The 16,759-nt window shown below is 42.7% G+C and overlaps 1 protein-coding gene across 1 annotated transcript in view; it reads left to right on the top strand.

Moving 5' to 3' along the window:
- The first annotated feature begins 9,141 nt into the window (after positions 1-9,141).
- Positions 9,142-16,759, top strand: part of SLCO5A1 (solute carrier organic anion transporter family member 5A1) — an 87,608-nt gene continuing 79,990 nt past the window's right edge. Inside the window, exon 1 of the mRNA XM_054985481.1 lies at positions 9,142-10,060. Coding sequence (XP_054841456.1) covers positions 9,142-10,060 — 919 coding nt within the window. The remainder of the gene's footprint in view (positions 10,061-16,759) is intronic.

The following is a 16,759-nucleotide window of genomic DNA, read 5'->3' as shown; positions in this document are numbered from 1 at the left end:
TACTTCAGCAAAAGGTTTATATCTAAAGCGAATAGGTTGGAGCCATCCAGCTTTTTCACTCAATCTCACTTAATCTCCCTTCCTTAGTAATGGGATCCAACCCACAGAAAATCCCAGTCCTACTATATTAACAACATAAAATGTTTGGTGGATACTACAGAAAAGATAATTGCTTCCGCCCAGTTCCAAATACCCAATTTGCTTGGATATTTTAGCCTTCAGTCAAGTATTTGAGGTTCTGAAAGCAAGCTAGTAATACTTCCTGCTTCCTCTCCTATTTGTTGAACATGTGAAGAATAAAGAACTGTCATATGTGTGGTAATTTTGTATGTTTTTATGGTTTCTAATTTATAATAATCATTTTACATATTTTAACAATATGTTTCTGTAATCCGCCCTGAGCCCGCTGGAAATGTGGGGAGGGCGGAATATGATTTGAAAATAAATAAAATAAAAATATATATATTTGAAAATAAATAAAATAAAAATAAATATTTCCATTTAGATTTTTTAAAATCTATTTTTATTTCTTCCCCAAGATATCTTGGGGAACATCTGGATGTTCTACATTTCCCCAAACAATAATTAGATTTACCTGGCCCAGGTTCTCAGCCTGTGAAAATGGACACAGGTGGTGTTTATATTATCCGGCCTGAAGACCTGAGGAATAGTAGGCATTTTCCTTAAAGCATTTGTAGCAGCAAGAGCTCCACTGACCTCAGATGTTTGGCTGCAGGGGGAAGATGTAGTCTGTTTGTATCTGTATACAGTCTTCAGCCATTCATCTTTAAAAGCGACTAGCAGTAGCCATTGATGATTGCGGATGCAATGCAAATGGCAAACTAAAAGCTGCTTGCCTAACACATCAAGCTTCTTCCCTAACACCTTTCTGAACTATTTTTTCCATCATAGGATGGATTTCTCTTCATTCTTGGGGCATTATAGTTCAGATATATGATCAGCTTTTATTAGAAAATATCACCCTGAGGTGGCAATGTCAAGTCTTCATTTTTACAGCATTCCTTTGGCTTAAAACTTCCTTCACCATTCCCCTCATGTCCACGCTTGGGTCATTCTTTTACAATGAAACACAAATAAGCCAAAGGAACAGTAAGCTTTGAAATTTCTAGAATTTTTGGAACAGTTTTGAAACAGAGGCAGACAGTCGCTCAACCTGCTGGTGTTTCTCCCTGATTCCTCCATTAATTTTTCTGATTAGGCCAAGCTATAGAGTACCAACTCAATTAATGCAATCTGGACAATTACATGACTCCCTTTCAGTAAAAAATGGGTTGATGGCACAGCTCCCACTTTCCTGTTTAATTGCTTAAGTTAAAAGATTATATATCATGCCGCAGGCTCACAGAATCCTATTTCTCTTATCTAATTATTATGTTCACCTCTCCAGCAAGGGAGATCATTGACAACTAACCACTGTACATAAGATGGTTCAAGGCATTTTGTCTTTATTTGTGCAGCTTCAATGTAACAGAGTTGAGACTCTCTAATTTGGATAATGCACATTTTAAAGAAGATGAACAAAGAGTTTTAGTGGTTCAGCAACAGCTTTAATCCTTACATTAAAAAGCTTTGATATATAGTTGGGATGGTAATTTGTACTCTTCTAAAGATATCAGTGCTAGAGAATGAACAGACATCTTTTGATAGCAGAGGAAAATGGGCAGCAATATGGAAAAGCTATCTAGGAATATATTTAAAGGAAGGGTGGGGATAATTCAAACAACTGTTTTTGTGAGTATGACATAGAACTATATGATTATTTTAAAGAAACAATAGACTGTTTAAATGCTACTCACTCCATAAATGTCAAGCCTCTTAAATAAGCCTCTTTCCTGGGTTCAGTTCAGGGTGCTGGGGTATTGACCTGGGAAGTTCCTAAATTGTTTGAGATGACACTGTTAACACATACTCAGTTAGTCCATGCATTTAAAGGCCTTCTGGAATAAAACTGTCTTCAGAAGTCTCCTGAAGACCTGCAGAGATGGCACCACTTTTGAGGAATGGTATTCTATATTCTGCAAATGGCAGGACAAAAGGCCATCCAATGAGTTCCTGACAATCTTCCCTCTGACAAGGAAGGTTCATGAAAGAAAGCTGTTACCAGTTATCTTAACTATAGCCAAGCCTGGGCCTTCTGGCTATAATTCTCTGTACATTTACACAGAACTTTGGAATGTCTATGGAATTCAGACCTAGAAACAGAGAACAGGAGATCTGCCAAGTTCCATCTGATGTCATAATAACCACAATCTACTGATCTAACTGTATGTAGGTACAGTTTTTTTAAAAAGTATACCTAAACTGATACAGCTTTGTATCCTTTATCCAGCTGTCTTGGTTATTTGGTTTATCCACTACCACTGTGGTTTATCTGTATCTAAGGCTGTACCACAAACTTGGCCTAATGTACTGTGTTTTTGAAGATGTTTGCATCTCTGCTCAGCTTATGAAGTGGAGTAATACTAGAGCCAGCTTTATCTCAACAAGGCTGAAAAATGCTGGGAGAAGTTTCTGTTCTATTTGTAGAGTGTGATGGAGTAGAAAGCTCAATGGAAGGCTTGTTCACAAGAAGAGATTATACTTCTTGATAATTCTTATGATGAGTCTTCAAGGTAAATGAGGCTTGATGTAGCCAAACTCTTCCTTATAAAAATGGCAAATGATATAGGAGGGTAGGTATAGTAGAAGAGTCAAGGACAAAAGTTAAAAGAAGTATATCCCATACCAAGACATGGAGATACACCCAGGCACTTAATACATATCTCTTAAAATGATTCAAACACTTACTTCACCAGATTTTCCACATTTCAATATATGGTTGGTTTAGAAGCAGTGCATTCTTTGGAATACAAAACTTTACAGGAAGTTCTGTTTTCTACAAAGAGATTGTTCAGGTTGGCACACAACCAGGTATAGTTATACTGCTGGAAGATATTGGATAGATCTAGTAGCATAAAAGTTAGTTAGGAATGTGCATTCCCATCTTCCTTGAAAGGCAGATGGTATTACATATCCACAGCAAAAATACATGGACTAGAGCCTGTATACAATCTAAAGTTGTATTTCAGATACTGTCTAATCAATGTAAGGAAGTAGCTCCATATATAGCATGTGCATAGCTGACTTTTTCTGATTGTGTAAAATTAACTTAAGAAACAATAAACAGATGACCAGAAACATTTTACTGTAAGTTGTGAAGGAACATTATTTCCTGATTAAAGCCCTCTTAGTTCAACAGATCCTCAAAAGTAATCTGCTTTGTGCACAGACTTTCAACTAAATAATGAGCTAAAATTCTAGCACAGTGGCTACAAGTTAAAGCAGATCTTTAGTGAAATTTCTCAGAGAAGGAATTTATTGCACTGAATACAACATTTGCTAACTGTGGTCATTGAGACTATTTGTGGAAGCCTGTCCAGTATAGGAGATCAACCCAACTGGGGTCGAATCCACATTCACACTTTACCCGCATGTTTATCGGATATCTTCCGTTTGCCTACAATCCGTGATTTTTTCCTCTTCGTTCACATTCCTGCTTCCAATCCGTCTTTCTCGCGCGTACTTCCGGTCACATGGCCGCTTGAAAACCGCTTTTTTGGGCGGGACCTTCCCCCCCGCCCTTTTTAAAAAAAATTTCCGTTATTTCGATCTTGCCTTATAAAGAAACATCATTGAAGATAATGATGCCTCTCTTTCCCCCACTGACAGCACTGATGGCTCTCTCCCATTTCTTTTTTGGAAATTTAAAGGTATGTGGGAAGCTTTCGTGGGCATTTCCTATGCAGGACAGTTCAGTACCTGAATTTTACTGAAGTTTCACTTCCTTGGAGTGTCATTATTTTGATATTTCGTAATTTCGATATTACAGTAATATAAAATTAAAAAAATAAAAAACAGTTAAAAAGGAAGTTTCGCGAGTCCGTTCTGAGAATGGATTCACCCCAAAATGATTTTTCAAACTACCAGATTTGATTCAGAAACAGCATAATCAATAAATCCAATGCTATGAAGTCAAAAACAGTCTTTTGCAGACTACGGAGCACTTGCAAGTTGAATCAGCCAATAGGAACTCTCGGAACGGCCGGGGAGAGACAGGAAGGGGGGTGGTTTTTAAAAAAACTACGTAAATTGCGCATTGGCCCGTTCACGGCCACCGTGAAACTCCCGTTGAAAACCACATATGACCACATATTCGGAAGAAATGCGAATGAAATGCGTCTGTTTAATGAGGTAATGTGACCGGCGCTCGGGATTGCGTGGGGAATGCGGGGAACATGCGATTTAGAATGAGTAATGTGGATTTGACCTGGGTGATATAATGCATTGAAAAAGTTCATGTGACTATGAAATGCAAGTGTAAAAATCATATGAAAACTTTTGTGAGGACCGGTTGCTGCCATCTGTGTTCCTCAAGGTATAAAGGTGCATGTATTGTTTTTGAAATTGCTTGTGCTGCAGGAAGAATTGTAATGAATAATACTGTGCTCTTATAGACTAAAAAGACAGTTTCTATTAATGACAGATGGAATGTAAAAGCTCCCAAGAGACAGTATTTATTTACCCCTTAGAGTTTCTGTCTCTCTTAATTTCCTACCTAGTTCCCTCAGCCCTGGAAAAAACTAAGTCAGTCCTGCGGTGCTGGCGGGTGCCACAGCATCTACTCTGCCTCAATCTGAACCATATCAACAGGAAGTAGGTTTGCTTGTCCCATTGTCTTGTTGCCATGGCCTGGATCCAAGCTGAATAGATCCTGCCATAGTGCTGCCAGCACTGTAAGGACCGCTGGGCTAAGCTTGCTCCTGGCCACCAGTGGTCTTCCAGGACAGTGTCCTGCTGCAAACTTTCTTGGCAAACTAAAGAGCAGTCTACCCTTGCACTGTGACAATTTTAGAAACTTGTGTGTATATTTTGGAATGATGGATTTGACATTTGGTGTGGTGATAGTTCTGTTTCTTTGTCAAAATAGCATCTAGAGTCCAAGAACTAGATTAGAAATGGTAATGTGCAATAGATGCAATTAATGATAGGGCTCTTATACCCTATCTTTGAACTTTGAAAAAGTACATCTGCAGTTATATGACCACCTTATGAATACAGAGAGGCTGGTTCCAAGATGAAACTGAGAAGCCAGTCTCTCTGGAATAATGTTTCCCAGACTATTCACCAAGAAGACTGAAAAATAGAACTTGTGACATGCCAGATCTCCTTTCTTGTCCCTTAAGTCTAAAACAAATATCTGGCTGATCTACAAAACATGAAATTTATTAGTAATTGGCTGGATGACTGATTTTCAGGGAATTTGTTGACCTATAATTTGGTTGAGACATCAATAAGTTGTCCGATTCCTAGCGTTATGATTTTACAGGTTTTGTTAGTTTACTGGGGTGTTGTGATGGATGAAATAAGAAGAGAGGTGAAAACAGTAGCGGTCATGCTAAAACTGCTGATTCTGGCCAATTGCAACATAGATTATTATGACTACGTAGGGGCAGTACTGGACACCTCCTCTTTTCTTATATACAGTTTCTCAGCTACACAGACACTACATTAAGAAGGCATTCCTTAGGACGCGATCTTAGTGTTCTCAGTTTCTACCCACCAGCTGTGGAACTCATCAAAAATCTACATGTAAGTACTTTATGAAAGTTGGCATTCCACTTTTTAACAATAGTAATGCTAATATTAATATTACCACTTTGTAAGTCACTTTGAGAACTTCTAAGGTTGAAAAAGTAACCAAGAAATTGTTAAATAAAATGTGACACCACACTAGCCTTTGTCAGTTAGACTTTATACATATCTTACTTCCTAAAATGATTGCATGTTCAGTTGGGCTGTTCTTGTATATTTATGCTGTATAGGCAACTACAGTAGTAGTTGCCTATTTTAGCTTACTTTATTGTGTTACTGTTTTAGATTGATTACCTGCAAGTCCCCAGAATGGGATTTTAGAATTTTTAATATGTACATAAATGCCTGATTGCATGGAGAAGCGTGCATGTTTCTAATTCCAGTGACAATCACATCTCCAACATAATCTCTGAAATTGTGAGTGGAGCACAAGACAGTTGCCTGCTTATATTCTAAAATTTAACATTGAGAGAGACAACAAATGGAAAGGAGGGAGGTGGAGGCAGGAATCAATAGAGAAAGAATATGCATTAATCCCAATAACTCATATTTAGGTTTAGCTTCTGTAGGGTAGGGGGACTAAGGAGTTGGGACAAAGTCCTCCGTGATACAGTGAGCTTTGGGGAGGGATTTGAAGCGACAGAGGTAGCATCACAAAAGTACTAGGGCTACTTCTTGGCATCACACTGTAAGCTGGCAGGCAGTGTGGTCTTTGTTGTGGTGGAACCGGTTCTTTCCAGATATTCCTCTTTTGTCTCCTTCCTCTTATTGAAGACAGTTTCATTCTCCGGGTGCTTTTAGGGAAAACTCAAGGTCGCACAGAGCTGTTTAAACGGGTTTTTTATTGTCTTACCAAAACGTCAGTTGCATTTTATTGTATTCTCTGAAGAGTCCCAAGGGCTACCTGACTGGAGAGGACTGTTGCTCTTTTACTTCTGCTGCTTCCACCCCAAACGCCTAAGCACGCTTACTCGGGAGTAAACCTCACTAAACCAAATGGGTGTTTTATCCCCAGGAAAGTGTGCATGTATTTGCCACCCAATTTTATTTTATTATCTCTGGAGCAACCCCACTTGGACTTGAAGCAAAACTCCAGTGTGATGGAATTTTGTTGTTTGGTTGGGACTGGTTTGTGACTCCTTTGGGTAAAAAAAAAAAAAAAAGGAGAAGCTTCTGTTCAATTCCCAGCCCGGCAGCAGCTTCCTTCCTTTCTCCAGAGGAGCGGTTCTGCAGCCGCGGGAAAGACAGGAGCAGGTGGAAACCCGAAGCGGCCACTGGGCTTGTGATGATTAGCGTCGCTTCTCCTCACAAAGGAGAGGGGGGGGGGGAGTACGCCTGCGCGCTGCGCTCCGTCTCCAGGAGCCGGGGGAGGAGGGCAGCGGGGATTCCGCGCGGCGTGTCAGGCCGGGCGAGGAAAGGCGAATTCAAGGCGAGAGGCTCGGGCTCCTGCTTCATGCTCGTACCTCCGCCGGGGAGCCACCCAGCTAGAGCGGGTCCTCCTTCCAGCAAGCAGCGTGAGTAATAGGCTCCCCCTTCATCTCGGGAAGGAGCTGCTGATTCGGATTCCTTGGGCTTCTTCCTTCTCTCTTCTCCCTCCTTCCCTCGCGGGTTTGCTTTGGCTTCCAGACCTCCCGCCCCCCGCCCAAAGTTCTGGCAGCGGCGTTGCATCTCTGAAAGCCACAAAAGCAAACCCGAGGCAGCTTCTCCTCCTCCTTGCTCCTCATGAAGGGAACAGCTTCTTGGATGGGAACCGGTGGCTGCAGCTCGCACAGAGAGGCAGAATTTAGAGGAGTCCCCGGGATGCTCTCTGCGGCCACAATTCTCAAAGCCTTTCCTGCCGGTGAATTCAGTAGGGTCGAGGTGCTTCGGATCCGATTCCTCCCGGAAGCCTAACATGCTAAGTTAATGTGTGCAAGCTGCTCTTGGGAGGGTTTGGGCTGTTTGGGGCGGCATGGCACATGCTGAATGTGTGGAACTTATTATGCAGGCTGCTGCCTGCTACTGGCAGCTGTCTAGTTAATCTGATTCTCCCCTCCCCTTCAGTGTGTGGCGATGCCTTTATCAGTTTCTACAAAGCTCAGGCAGACACTCACAAAGCCAAATGCTCCCAAAGAAATGCACTGTCTACTTACTCTTCCAGATGGAGAAGCAGACAGGCATTCTTCTCTGGCTAAACAGAGGGATAGTAGCTGTTCCTGTGTGCCCCAAGTGTGGCTGCATGGTGTAAGCATGAATGAATTTGGGTGTGTTTGTTGTTGTTGGTAGTATATGCCAAGTGCATCTAAGTAATGCTGTTGTCTCTTTTGTATAGCTGCCTTGGTTGGCATGTGTCCATCAAGATGTGTGCTGATGGACTCTTTGTTTCCGGCATCTATTTGTTTCTTGTCCTTGAGGCTTCCTATGAAACTCCAGGCTTTGTTATCAGGGAAGCAAACTGTGCATGAGATCCAGCCAGTCTGCAATATCCCTGCTATTTGTAGAAGAATATCTCTGCCTATTTATTTTTAGCCATGAAAATAAAGGAGTTGGTATGTTGACCTTTTACTATTGCATTGGTAGAGTTATAATGTCTGCATAAGGTACTTATGCATTATGCACATTTTTTTGATGAATTCCTGTTTGCACAAAGAACAAATTGGAGGGAGGGGGGGGCGGTTTGTTGAAAAGAACCTGATGTGGTCTTTAGATCTCTTGTTTCTCTTTATAGGAGAAATTAAAACTGAGGAAGTGCTATGATTGTTTCCTGTGTATTAAAATAAATGTCATATCTGAAGAGTTATTAAGATCATTAAAATTACTTTTGCCTTAGGATGCACAGAGAAGGGAGGGGAGGTTTGTAGTGAAGGGCAAGAGGGTTCTAAGCATTCTTCTTTCATTGTTCAAGGCAGAGAGCTTTATAATAGAGTGTCAGCATTCTTTTCTAGCCCCAGGCAGCAGCAGCAGCTGGATGAAGCAGGACAAAGGCAATATGCTGACCTTCTTTGCTTGATCTCTCTCTCTCTCTTTCTCTCCCCCTGCATTACAGATTGGTAGATTTGCCATCAAGAGGCTGAAGGACATTCTCTTCCTGCCTGCAGTGGGGCTGCCAGTGATGCGGGTGGTGAAGGACTCTCTCCCAAAGTGGCTGGGTTTCAATAGGAGCTCTGGCACTTCTCCATTGCCAAACGTGGCTCATTAATCCACGTGGGAATGTTTCTGTAAAGGGAGAGAAACCCAGCCCTGTCTGTTTATAAAATCAGCCACTGGATGAGCAGACGGGTCCCTAAGCAGTACTAAGAGTGATGAAGCCACCCAAGATTCTGCTGGATGTGTGCTCCGAAGCTTTGATGTGATACCCTTGGATTGTAGGCTCCTTATTCCAGTAAGGCTGCGACGGATTTTGAAAACCACAAGGAGTGCTGGTACGCTGTGGGATGGAAAGGCGGCAGCTGCGCTGGTTTTTCAGTGTGAGGAACTGGTAATGCAGCCCAAATCAAACTTGCTTTCAGCATGTTTTTGACAGGAATATCAAAGCACCAGCGCCCCTATTCTCTTGAGGGACAGAAGCCCGAAAAGTCAGACGGGAGTCTAAGGTCCAAGAGTTTGCCAGTTCTGAACGGGTCTTCTTTCCGGATTAACGTCACTACAAGTGCTCTCATTACCACCAAAAAGACCTTTTTACAGGGGGGGTCTGATCAGAACAGTGGCCTTGACCCTGCCCCTACTGCTACCAGGACTAAGATGTCTTGTACAGCCTCTAGCTTTTCAAGAATTGGAAGTTTAACTGAAAGAACAGATGGAAATAACTTTGCTAGCACGAGTCAAGGGGTTTCTCCAGCTTCTACACTACTTGTGATCCCCGGTAGAAAATTTCTCAGCAAAATATTGATAGACTCCCGGTTCTTCTTGGTTTGCATGTGCTTCCTGACGTTCATTCAGTCCCTGATGGTGTCTGGCTATCTGAGCAGTGTCATCACCACTATTGAGAGGAGATACAGTCTGAAGAGCTCTGAGTCTGGGCTGCTGGTCAGCTGTTTTGATATTGGTAGCCTGATGGTAGTGGTGTTCATCAGTTACTTTGGGGGGCGAGGGCGAAGGCCTCTCTGGCTTGCCATAGGCGGGTTTTTTATCGCTCTTGGGGCTGCCATATTTTCTTTACCTCATTTCATCTCTCCGCCATATCAGATCCAGGAACTGAACTCTTCTGTCTCTAATGATGGCTTGTGCATTACTGGTAATACAACAGGCAAAGACCAAGTAGAATCATCAGCCTGTGCTGAGGATTCTGGGGGGAAAGACCACTCACTCTACGTGGCATTATTCATTTGTGCTCAAATTCTTATTGGCATGGGCTCCACACCCATCTATACTTTGGGACCAACCTACTTGGATGACAATGTCAAGAAAGAAAACTCTTCACTCTATTTAGGTAAGGTGGCTGCATGTAAAAATCTATGTATATGCTTTTGGAAGGGATCATGACCTTTTAAAAATGTTTTCTAAGAACCCTGGCAGCTGTTGTTCAATCCACAGAACATTTTTAATGCAATATAGACTTATTGCTTTAATGCAATCTACCTAAAGTTAAGCTCTTTCAAACAGGCTTGAAAACATTTATGTTTCTTATTGAAATGATTGGAACTTAAAATGCTTCTATTTAGTTGGATTGTGCCATAGTTTGTATGTGTTTGATTTTCAAAATATGGTTACTGGATGTTAATATTTTTGACTATCTTGAGGCTGCAATCTTTAGTCTCTTTAATCACCAGTCCTTAAGATAGTAAAGAGTGCTAGTAATTTGGCTACTGTACTTTGAAAATACGTAAGCAGGACTGATCTATGGTCCCAGGGTATTGGATGTTAGTGCTGGTGAAGTCTCTTGTGCATGCTGATTGCCTTCAGAAAGTGTGATGCCTTATTGCCATTGCTCCAGAGAGTTAGAAACAACTGTGAAATTTTATTTCATTCATAGAAGTAAGTGTAGATCTTCTATGCGTGCAATAAATTGTCTCTACCCTGAAGCTATTGGGCTGATACTTACTAGATACAGCTTTGATCAAAAGTACATCCTTGTCTGTTCTAGCAGTCTTCTGTAAGCACAGACTGATGTACTTTCTAGTTGGTGTTTAACATTTGTGTGTCAAAGACTACTTTTCACCCAACCTCAAAGTTTGCTGACATGGTCTGAAAGTTGGAATTCTTTTCCCAAATTGAAAAATGAAATTGGAGATCTTGACATTCAGATTTTAAGATATGTAGAATTTGAGATATTTCTATGCTGTTTCTTAACATCCGAGAACCTGAGTGAAAAATGTTTCCCTCTAGTTTGCTTTGACTGTGTTTTGTCTTTGATAAAATTGTATTAAATGTGAATAGTGGGTGTGGAGAAATGCCCTTTACTTTGTGGCTACATCCCAGTATATCAAGGTTTGGGACTTGCAACCCCCTCCACACTCGGTTTTAAAAGTTTTATTTCTGTTGGCAGAAGGCAGATGGGAAGGAGGAAGTTGATTGCTCCCAAGTATTACCTATCCTGTCAACTGCTGATTGCTCCCAAGTATTACCTATCCTGTCAATTTGACCCATCCTGTCAAGTACCCAACCATTGAAACTTTATAAATGCAAATGGCTCTTTCAGCTGAAGACAATAACTTGGCCAGTTTACACCTTATCTGGAATCTGACACTTAGAAAGTGACAGGGACTTGAGATGCTGGAGGCTAGATTGCTCTTTCTGGAGATCTCAGGAAGGGATGGTTTGACCCATGGGGAATGAGCAGATAGAGGAGTTAAATTCCCTTGGTGCAGAGGGAACAAGGTCCATTTTGGTTTATTTCAACAGGAGACGGTTTGCAGGAAGGAGTTCTCATATCAGGCTCCATCTTGGATGCTGGCCATTGCCACATAGAAGAGACAAAGGACAGGCAGCCCAGACAAAGACTCCTAGATAATGGGAAGCTGTGAGAGTGCTGTAACTTTTAAGTCTAAAGAGTCTAACCCTTTGAATAGGACAAGCTAAAGCATGTGTAGGGCTGAGGGACAGAGGACTGCATGTTTGCATCTTTTCTTTGTATTCCTTGCTCTGTCTGTTGCTGTGATGAGTACATGCATGGACTTTTTCCAACAAACCCTTTTCTCTTTTAAATGTTGGTAATTGCTCTCCATACCATATAATCTTCCACCATTCGAATACGCTATCTAAAATGGGTATCAGGGGAAGGGATGCTGTTGGTTGCTAGATTGCTATTTCCCTGGGAGTGCGCAAGTTCAAAAAGCCATCCCTGCAGTAACCAGCCATTGGGTAGTGGAAGATGTGGGTTCTAGGCAGAGTGTTTAAATGGCAACATGGAATGGAAGCTAGGAGTGCTGGCCTTCTTTGTGAGAATTTTCAAAACTGACCAGTTGGTGGTAGTGTACCAAATAAGAAGCATGAGAAAAACCCCTACAAGAAGTGGGCAGGCTTGGGAGAGTGGTGTGTCACTGGGTGGAGACTTGGGACAACTGCTGAAGCCTAGATGCCTTGGAGAGGGCCTAAACGGGATGGGACTCATGGGTCAGTGGGCTGTTCTGTGACTGTGGATAATACAGTTTATATTAGCGTGAAATTATTTGCAGTGGTATAAAGCTACCATTTGGTTACTGAGACCACCGTGGTACTAATGTAGAGATATGCAGTAAACATGGTAGGTATTCTTACTCTGTTATGTGAGTCTATAGTTTTATGAATTATAGTGTGTGTGCGGTGGATGAATCTGTTCTGCTTAATTAGTCATCATTGAATTTTCTGCAAGTTGCTGCTTCCAGGTAGCTTCACTAGAATTCACTGTTCAGAGGTATGGGCTGCTACTCTTTTTTCTGCAAGCATTTCTGTTTCCTTTACCTAATGAACATTTGGAAAAAAACATTTCATTGATGTTTTTGAAAAGACTATTACTCTAATCAGTACACTTTAATGTAATAGCAAAATTGAACATATATCTCCAACCTTAATACTGCTTTAAAATGGAGGCTTGTTTTTGTTGCTTTAAAGAGGGCAGGAATTCTTGAGGATACTGCAGGTACGTAATATACCTGTTTTGTGATCTCCATGCCACAAGAAACACGAGAGAGAAATTTTGGGTACAATTTTTTTCAGACCCTGTCATATCAAGAACTGTAGAAAGAAAGGCAGGAGTACATGTTGATCATTCCTCCCACCCCCCAGGTAAAGTCACTGTGGTGACTTCTTGCACTTAGGTAAGTAACAGTAAATTGGAGTTGTATGGTGTTTCCTCCTTTATCCTCTCCCCCTCAAGGAAGCACTTGTCTTGCTCCTCTGTTTTATTATCTTTATTAGTTTATCCTAGTAGAAGTGACTTTAAAATGCATAATATGATAGTGCAGTCCTGGGAAACTTTAACTCTCTAGTATGGAAAGTCAGAAGGAGTGAGGATTCTTCAGTGTGAAAAGTTAGTGGATATATCTATTCACTTAAAAATAAAGATAACTGTGAAGTAGAATACCTCTTTCTTTGTGTTTCTCCACATACAATCTCTATAATCATACTCAGTTATGATTATAAATATCCCATTGATTCTGGCAAGTGAATGGGTAATGGTGTGACATTGTAGACATTAAGAAAATCACAACATTATAACATTATTTTGTTTTAAACCACCTTGGTCCTTTATTACAACTCCTCCTTACATTACCCTAAACCTCTACCTCAGGAGGGCCGCAGTCACAACAAATACTCCTTTTTGCCACACTAGGCTTGCCAGTTCCCCCAGTGGGGGCGGGGGATTCCCTGCTCCCAGCCTCCGCCCATGCTACCTCTCACTTGGTGGGCGGAGGGAGGAAGGTGTGGGAACACAGTGGTGGGGGTGAAATATGCTCACATGCACTCTTGTACCCCATGTCTCGCCAGGAATGACATCATTCCTGGTGCAATGCAGAAGTAATGGGTAGCACTGAGGGATAATTGAGTAAAGATTGTCCCCCAATTTAGTACTTGATGCCAATTTTTACTCAGTCAGCCCCTGGCACAACCCATTACTTCCATGTTGCATAGGAATTACGTCATTCCTGGCATGACATGAGCACTCTGGAGCGTGTGTATATGTTGTACCCTTGCATGGTAAGTGTCCCCCCCATGTGACTACCCCCGCCATGCAACTCCTTCCCATGATACCCATCCTCTGCTTTTGTCCCCCCGCCCCCCCAGGATCTGGCAACCCTGTTCTACACACACAGATATCCAGGTGTTCTCTACTTTACCCTTTTAACCTTGACAACACCTTCCCTTGTGCGTTTGAATCCCATTGCTGACACCACCTGTGGCATTTTATAGTATTTGTGCGACATATTTTTCTGCTTTTCAAAAGGTTTTCCCTGCCACCAAAGGTTTTGCCTTAGATCTCTTCCATTTAACTGGTGGTATAGAAAGGCTTTGTTATAGATGTTTATGTTTATTACAGTCCTAAGACCAGCATACAAATTAATCAAAGAGAAAATACAATTAAAAATAAAAATAAATGATTTTACAAACTTTTGAGATGCAAATCCCGTAGTTATAGATGATAGTACTACAGAATGGTCAGTACATGGGGGTGGCTGTGAAGTAAAATAGGGACTCTGTATTCCAGATGAAATGAGTGTTTTGCTTAACCAGAGTTTATAAATTCATGGCTGGCAGAGTATTGATAAGCATATTGGTTTCAGAATAGGTTCATAAGCTTGGTGGTTTCAAAAATAGTTATATATTCTTAAAGATATATTCACAACCCAATCGCAAAGACTAATTTTCCACACAGTTCTTTGTTCACAATATAATTCTCTCAGGCTCCACACAGATTTTTTGACCTACACTAGTGGCCAAAATTGTGGAAACCTTTTGGAAAAAGTGCACTTTTGAGGTTTGATGGCTCATAACACCACTTTTTTTGGAGTAATACCATAAAATTATATATCAATGGAAAGATAATTTAATCAAGAATGTAATGCAATGACTTTTATGAAGGAATTTTTTTTAGAACAGTAGTTATAAAGAAGAAAATTGAAACACACAGAAAAAATGAGAATACAACAATTCTCACCATGTCAGTTAATACTTAGTTGGGTAACCTTTTGCTTTAATTACGGCCTTACAACACCTTCCCATGGAGTGAACTAAGTTTTTTAGTTCTGCAGCTGTTATAATGTGAAACCACGATTGAGTTATTGCTTCTATTAATTGTGTTTTATTGCTGGGTTGCTTCTCACTAACCAGTTTCTTTAGTCGGCTCCATAGATTTTCGATGGGGTTAAGGTCTGGGCTTAACCCCATTCCCAGGCCATTCCAACAGTGGAATATGATTATTTTGAAACCACTTTTTGCACACAGCAGCAACATGACATGGAGCTGAATCTTGTTGAAATATAAATGCTTCATTATCTTGGAAAAGATCACGTGTGGAAGGCTTCAGTTTGGGCTCAAGTATTTCATTTATGTATTTTGGGGCATTTATATTGCCATTTATCATGCAAATTCTGCCCACACCTTTTGATGTCATACAACCCCATATCATAACACTAACTAGGTGTTTCATGGTAGGTGTAATGCAATCAAGATGCAAATCTTCTCCGATTCTTCTTCTCACGTATTTTATGCCATCACTACCAAACAGGGAGATTTTGGTCTCATCACTCCAAATAACACTGTCCCATTGTTCCGCTGTCCAGTTAACATGGGTTTTAGCCCAGTTTAATCTTTTCAACCTCTGTTTGAGAGATGATAATGGTTTTTTCGTGGAATTCTAGCATTAAGACCAAATTCCTCCAGTCTGCGCCGAACAGTCCTTGCACTCAACTTCACATCGAATTGCGCTATTTCGTTCTGTATACACCCTGATGATTTTCTTCTGTCACTTAGGCTCAGTCTCTCAATTCTTCTATCATCCCTTGCTTGTGTGCACCTTTTCCTGCCTTTACCAGTCTGGTTTTGTAGTGACTGAGTTGCCTTATACCTCATTAAAAATTTAGAAATGCCACCTTTGGTTAAGTTTCCACCAATTTTTCTTCTAATTTCTTCATAACTGTAGCCTTGTTCACTTAATAGTACTATTTTACATCGCTTTCTGGGTGACCAGTCAACTCTTTCAGCGCAATCCTATGGCCGGCCCCAACGCCGACGCGGCTGCACTGGTGGTGTGGCGGCGCCGCCGGGCTGGATCCTGTGCCAGCAAAGTGTGGCCGCAGCGGCGCCTGCAGCGGCGCAGAGATGCAATTTTGGAGAACCAGAAAGTGTTGTGGGCGGGTCTGATGCACGGCCGCCGCCAGGCGCAGCCAAAGGGCGCTGTTCCTGACAAGCGTCAGGGGGAGGGGCCAGGAAAGGCGCAGCCTATGGGCAGCACGCGATCCCGGCCAGGCCCCAGAGCAGCAGGCAAACCGCGCCCATGCCGGCAGACTGCCTCGGCTCGTGTGTCGGGCGGGGTTCGCAGTCGGGAAGGAGAGGGGTGGGCGTAGTCTGAGAAGCCTTTCCCCCGTTTGCCCAATGTAGCACCAAGTCCGTGGCGGCCGCGTCCAGAGAGGTTGGCATGGGACTGGCAGGCGCCCTGCCATGAGGAATCCAGGGCAGCAGCCAGTCTCTGGCAGCAGGGGACAGCACCCAAGTGGCGCCGAAGGGGAGGGCTGGCCTGAGGCCGCCACCAAGAGGCAGACACAGCGGGCCTGCCCCCTCGTCCCCATCCCAAGGCAAAGAACACAGACACCCATTGCACAGAAATCAGACTTTATTATTATATCATCCCACCTCCCCCAGCAGACGTGAGGAAGGGGAGGCGTGTAGGAGAGCCGCCTGTGCAGCAAAACACCCCACCCCCAAGGCGGCAGCGGCGGTCACCGGCGAGGCCGGCGGCTGGACCCCCTTGGCCGTCCACGGGCCCAGCCTCTCGCACGCAACTGGGCCCGAGGGAGGGGTGCCTCGGGCGGGTGGAGCTGCTGCAGCGGGTGGGGCCGGAGGTCGAGGATGGCGACGAGCCGCCCGAGCAGGGCTTTGGCACGGACTTGAGAGGCACGGACCCCTTCCCCCACTTCCAGTACCGCAGCCATGAACTCCCGGCCGCGGTTGTTCGCCTCGTCCCATGCAGCGTGCACCTCTAGCCGCTCCCTCT

This window comes from Eublepharis macularius, chromosome 7 (assembly GCF_028583425.1).
Source record: "Eublepharis macularius isolate TG4126 chromosome 7, MPM_Emac_v1.0, whole genome shotgun sequence".
In the NCBI taxonomy this organism is placed as follows: Eukaryota; Metazoa; Chordata; class Lepidosauria; order Squamata; family Eublepharidae; genus Eublepharis; species Eublepharis macularius.
This window is presented reverse-complemented; position numbering and strand designations above follow the sequence as displayed.